This window comes from Staurois parvus, unplaced genomic scaffold (genome assembly GCF_062004578.1).
Source record: "Staurois parvus isolate SC_StPar_1 unplaced genomic scaffold, SC_StPar_1.0 ptg000358l, whole genome shotgun sequence".
In the NCBI taxonomy this organism is placed as follows: domain Eukaryota; kingdom Metazoa; phylum Chordata; class Amphibia; order Anura; family Ranidae; genus Staurois; species Staurois parvus.
This window is the reverse complement of record NW_028318154.1, coordinates 3,348,093-3,354,092: the sequence shown is the minus strand read 5'-3', so window position 1 is coordinate 3,354,092 and position 6,000 is coordinate 3,348,093. Positions and strand designations below refer to the sequence as shown.

At 44.7% G+C, this 6,000-nt stretch overlaps 1 protein-coding gene across 3 annotated transcripts in view; it reads left to right on the top strand.

Annotated features, from left to right (window-relative positions):
• The first annotated feature begins 3,006 nt into the window (after positions 1-3,006).
• The window catches only part of COMMD10 (COMM domain containing 10), a 516,815-nt gene continuing 513,821 nt past the window's right edge, over positions 3,007-6,000 (top strand). For 2 of the 3 annotated variants that reach the window (XM_089684828.1, XM_089684830.1), the window contains exon 1: positions 3,095-3,247. In XM_089684828.1, coding sequence (XP_089540954.1) covers positions 3,216-3,247 — 32 coding nt within the window. In that variant the 5' untranslated portion in view covers positions 3,095-3,215. Of the gene's footprint in view, positions 3,248-6,000 lie in introns of all 3 variants that reach the window. The other variant, XM_089684829.1, reaches the window with a different exon arrangement.

Sequence of the window (6,000 nt, the reverse complement as noted above, 5' to 3'; positions counted from 1 at the left end):
CCCTGCTCAGGTCATCACATGTCCAGGCCCATCTGAAGTTTGCTAATGACCATCTGGATGATCCAGAGGAGGCATGGGAGAAAGTCATGTTGTCAGATGAGACCAAAGTAGAACTTTTTGCTCTAAACTTCACTCGTCGTGTTTGGAGGAAAAAGAAGGATGAGTTGCATCCCAAGAACACCATCCCTACTGTGAAGCATGGGGGTGGTAACATCATGCTTTGGGGGTGCTTTTCGGCGAAGGGGACAGGACGACTGCACTGTATTAAGGAGAGGATGAATGGGGCCATTTATTGTGAGATTTTGAGCATCAACCTCCTTCCCTCAGTCAGAGCATTGAAGATGGGTCGTGGCTGGGTCTTCCAACATGACAATGACCCGAAGCACACAGCCAGGATAACCAAGGAGTGGCTCCGTAAGAAGAATATCAAGGTTCTCGAGAGGCCTAGCCAGTCTCCAGAAATAAATTCAATAGAACATCTTTGGAGGGAGCTGAAACTCCAAGTTGCTCAGCGACAGCCCCGAAACCTGACAGATCTAGAGGAGATCTGTGTGGAGGGCCAAAATCCCTGTTGCAGTGTGTGCAAACCTGGTCAAGAACTACAGGAAACATTTGACCTCTAATTGCAAACAAAGGCTTCTGTACCAAATATTAACACTGATTTTCTCAGGTGTTCAAATACTTATGTTCAGCAGTGCAAGACAAATAAATTCTTTAAAAATCATACAATGTGATTTCCTGAATGTTTTTTTTTTAATTCTGTCTCTCAGAGTGGGAATGCACCAACAATGTGAATTTCAGACCCCTCCATGATTTCTAAGTGGGAGAGCTTACAAAATCGCAGGGTGTTCAAATACTTCTGTTCCTCACTGTAGGTGGCACGATCACCATTCCCAAATTGGTGACAATGACACATTCAGTAAAACAATACTGAAAGGTATAAAGGGTGAATACAGCAGTTGTCACTTTGTGACACAAAGGAGGTTGTGAAAGAGTTCATAGTTAACTAACTTTTGCTTTGTGCCTACTAACTGATTTATTTACATACAAGATGTTCCCTTGGGATTGAAATGCTGTTATCTATGCACATGCTTTCTCTGTGAAATTGCAGAAGATATTACTCTGTTGCATTTTTGTTATGACTAGCCACAGAGTAGTTTACTGAAATATTTTTTCTGTATTCTGATTGGTGCTTTATGGAAACCGCCTGAAATATGTGGTGTTATCATTTATTACTTAAGGCCTGATCAACAATAAAGAAGTTGCATTCTGCATCACACATCTAGGCATTTGTGTCACATTGTTCCCAAACTACTCTGAACTGTATGTTTATTATATGGAGAAGAGGGCCCTAAATTGATATTCCTAACAGTCCCACTGTAAGTCACTGGTCACTGCCATTGCTAGTATAAAGGTAATAAATAAAAATTCCAGTATATATACCATTGTTTGTAGGTGCTATATTGTTCAAACCAATCAATGTACAGTTATTGGGAACATTTTCAGTATTTTTTCGTTTATATAATAAAAAATAAAAAACACAATTGCGCGGTCATGCAACAATGTACCGATATGAAATTTTTATAATTACTTTCACACAAATAGAACTTTCTTTTGGTAGTATTTAATTGCCATTGGGTTTTTATTTTTGCACAATAAACAAAAAAAAGCAAAAAATTACAAAAAATAAAAGTTTTTCTTTGTTTCTATTATAACATTTTGCAAACAGGTAATTTTTCTCCTTCACTGATGTGCGTTGATGAGGCTGCACTGATAGGCAGCACTGATGGGCCTTGATAGGCAGCACTGATGGGCACTGATGAGGCAGCACTGATAGGTAGCACTGATAGGCTGCACTGATGAGGTGGCACTGATGAGGCGGCATTGGTGGGCATTGATGAAGAGGCACTGATGATGCACTGATATGCAGCAATGATGGGCACTGATGGGCATCACTGACTGATAGCACTGACTGGAGGCACTGATGGGCAGCCCTGATTATCAATGCAGATCTCCTCTGTCACATTTGCCGGTTATCAGCAGTACTTTCCTCACGCTGTGATGAGGAAAGTGCTGCCGATAACCAGCAACTGCATTTACTTTGTGATCAGCTGTGTCATTGGACACAGCTGATCATGTGGTAAAAGGCCGCTGTGATTGGCCTTTTACCTTGTCATGTGTCCATAGGACACAGTGATCATCGACAGCGTTGGGTGCGCATCGCTGGGGGAGCATTCTGGGAGGACGTCCATGGACGCCCTCCCAGAACTGGACAACTGAGCTGTAGGCGTCTTCCAGATAAAGTGCTGTTGGCAAGCGGTTAAAGTGGAACTTCACTCTTCCAATCAGCACCAAATTGTTTTAAAATCCTTATGCTGCCAACATTAGTAAATAGATAGCAAAGTATGTCATATTTACAACTCCTCTCCTTCCCTGGCCCAGCTCAGGAAACAAATGCCTATATGCTGTATGTGCAAAAATGTCCAAAGTTTGTAATACACCCCCCAAAAATTATTCAAAATCACCAGGAATGCAGGTATCTATTTACTCAGTGCAACATCATATTTTATATTTTACAAAACAAATTGAGTTATGTATTGTGTTTTTTTGCACTAAAATCCCAAAAAGTGTATTTTTTTCAAAAAATTAGTTTGAAAAACCACTGTGCAAATCCTGTGAGCCATAAAAAATTACAAAACCCACCAATGTTTTCTCTAGGACCACTTGCTTTAAAAATATATAATGTTTGGGGGTTCTGAGGAATGTTCTAGTAAATAATACTGCTTATTACATGGAACCAAAAGGTGCCAGCACAGGGCTTGGTGAGGGGCACTTCTGTCTTATGACCCAACTTCCAGTGAACTCTGCCACCTGGTGTACACATATAATACTGCACTGTACTCGGCGCAGCGTATGAAGCCTGACAAGCATAGCTGTACACCGTGCCGCCTGTCCATACGCCCGCCCTCCATCCACAGCACGTAGTAATAGAGCACAGGTGTTTGCAGGTGAAATGACCGGGGTTTCGTGCGGACAATAACCGAGCACAACCATCCAGCTCAGTTCGCGTTTTGAAGCGTGCGGGTCGCCGTAGTAATATAGGAAGAGGTCGGTCAGCTGACGAGCTGTGCGGGAGTCACGTGACTCGCACTCTGAGTTGAACCTTCAGAGGCGCGGACTAGGTTTGGAGGGTGTCTGGGCGTCTGCTGGTTACCATGGCGACGGCGATAGTAAAGGAGAGTGCCAGGTACTGTGTGAGTGACAGCTGTCACCGGAGGGCGGGGCTGGCATACAGAGATCATTGTAGTGACCATGGAGTCATCATATGTGGAAGAGGGAAACTGATGTGTCCTTTATTATCTATGTACATCTGTCCTGATGGTGGACAGTACCCTCATTTGTCATTGGAGAAATATGGAGGTTACTTCAACATGTGTGACCAATTAGGAACTAAAGGCGCTAAACTTCCCTCTTTTCTGGGTCCCTCTCTGGTGCCGCTCTTCATCTTCATTGGCAGGCTTCTAAGCCAGCCTTTCTCAACCAGGGTCCCTTGAGGTTTCTTCAGGGGTGCCTTGGCAAAATGTCTACAAATTGCCCAAAACTTGTATACAAGCCAGCGAGTGGAACAAGCCCGCCTTTTAGTTACACAAAGCCACAGGTTTTCATTGTGCACCATTATGACCTTCTAGCTGCCGGCATCCTGACAACCAATGACATCATCAGTTGATAAGGAGGATGTCGGTTGCCTGCACAGCATCCTAGTTTGCCCCTCCCCTGCCCCTCTCCATCAGTGCTGGGGTCACGTTAGCTCAGTGATGGAGAAAAACTAAGGGAGAAGAGAAACACTGGAATACTAGTCAGTACCAGTGTGCAGAAGTGTATTCGCTTTGGAAGAATAAATCGCCTCTAATGTTGGGTATCCTACATGTGTGGATGGTGCTGTGTTATATAAAACTATTAGAATAGTTTTTCGCATTTTAGAATGGGGTGCCTCAAAACTGTCCATAATTTTATAGGGTGCCTCAAGACTGTCAATTTTATAGGGTGCCTCGGGACTGTTCATAATGTTTATGAGTGCCTTGACTGAAAAAAGGTTGAGAAACACTGTTCTAAGCACACAGGGACAGGGACTAGGGTTGCCACCTCATCCCTTTAAAACCGAACACATATGAGGTACACAGGTTCTGTGTCTATTTTAATTGCCTCCTCATTAGCCTACCTAATGGCAGGCTATCCCCTCTTCAGTCTATCATGAATGCTGCAGCCAGACTCATCCACCTTACTAACCATTCTGTATCTGCCACCCCTCTCTGCCAATCCCTCCACTGGCTTCCCATTGCCCAACAAATAACATTCAAAATATTAACAATAACATATAAAGCCATTTATAACTCTGCCCCAAATTACATCACCGATCTTGTCTCCAAATATCACCCAAAACGTCCTCTCCGCTTCTCCCATGATCTCCTGCTCTCTAGCTCCCTTGTCTCCCCTTCCCATGCTTATCTCCAGGACTTCTTTAGAGCCTCCCCCATTCTCTGGAACTCTCTACCCTAATCTATCTGACTATCGCCTACTCTGCCCACTTTTAGGTGATCTCTGAAATGGAAGCATATCCTGCCTTTAGCTAATAACGGAATCTTCTATTCCACCTACCAGTCCATCCCCCACAGTTATTACCTTTAGTACCACCAGCCCCTCCCTCTTAGATTGTAAGCTCCAAGTAGCAGGGCCCTCCTAACCCTCTTGTATTGAGTGGTATCATTGCTGTATTGTCTGCCTTTATATTGTAAAGCGCTGAGCAAACTGTTGGTGCTATATGAATCCTATATATATATATATATGTGTTTGGTTTTAAAGGGATGAGGTGGCAACTCTAACAGAGACGCGCTAGCTATGTAAGCTGAGCAGTCCATGCACAGTTCAGGTTATATGCCACAGGGAGCAGGCAGCTAGGGGTATTTTATTGCAGAAGAGACATTGGAAACAAGGTTAACTCCTTGGCCCTGAGCGCACAACTATGCGGCCTCTTGGAGGCTGGGCCTTGGCGCTGAGGGGGCGCATATTTGCATACCCAATGTAAACTAAAGATGTCCTGAGCGCTCCTGGCACATTTACCGGCACCTCTTGGAAAGGTCCCCATCGCTACTTGCAGTTGGGAGCTTTCTGGTCATGTGACAGCCAATCATGACAGTCACATGACCCTGAACCCCACACTGCCTCCTGGCGTCACAAACCCCTTAAAGGGCTGGGAGTTACCAGTGCTAAGAGGTTAAAAGAGGAGATCCAGTCTCCCCCAATAAATTAATAGTCAGCAGCTACAAGTACCGTAGCTGCTGACTTTTAATATAAGGACACTTACCTGTTCAGGGATCCAGTGCTGTCTTCACCTGAGCGTATTCTTCAATCAGCTTTGTATGCAGGTGCCAGCATCTTAGGTAAGGGAAACCGGCAGTGAAGTCTTGCGGCTTCACAGCCAGTTTCCTACTGCACATGCACAAGCTGCGCTATGCTTTGTGAATGATCCTGCAGTCTTTTGGGACCTGTGATGTGTCCCAGAAGGCTGTGGGGTGGAAGGAGCAGGGGCTGAATGTCGCCGCAGCGATCTGACTGGAAGTGGCAGTGGGTACCTGTCAAAACCAGGGTGCCTGATCCCCCCCTCCCTTCCAAAAAGTGGCAAATGTGGCATGGGGGGGGGGGGGGGGGTGCAAACAAGCAGAACCTCCCCTTTTTCGTGAAGTTCCACTTTAAGTGACTCATTTAACTATGCACAAAAACATAGGAAGTCAGGTGCAGAAGAATGGTAAATGTTCAGAAATGTGGCTGTAGAAGGAGGCAGTTTGTTCCTCAAAAGGTCTGTAGGCAACAGTGAAGCATGGTGGAGGTTCCTTGCTAGTATGGGGTTCAATTTATGTAAATAGTTTTGGAGGTTTGAGCAGGATCAATGTTGTCCTCAATGCTGAGAAACACAGGCAGACACTTATCCATCATGCCATACCA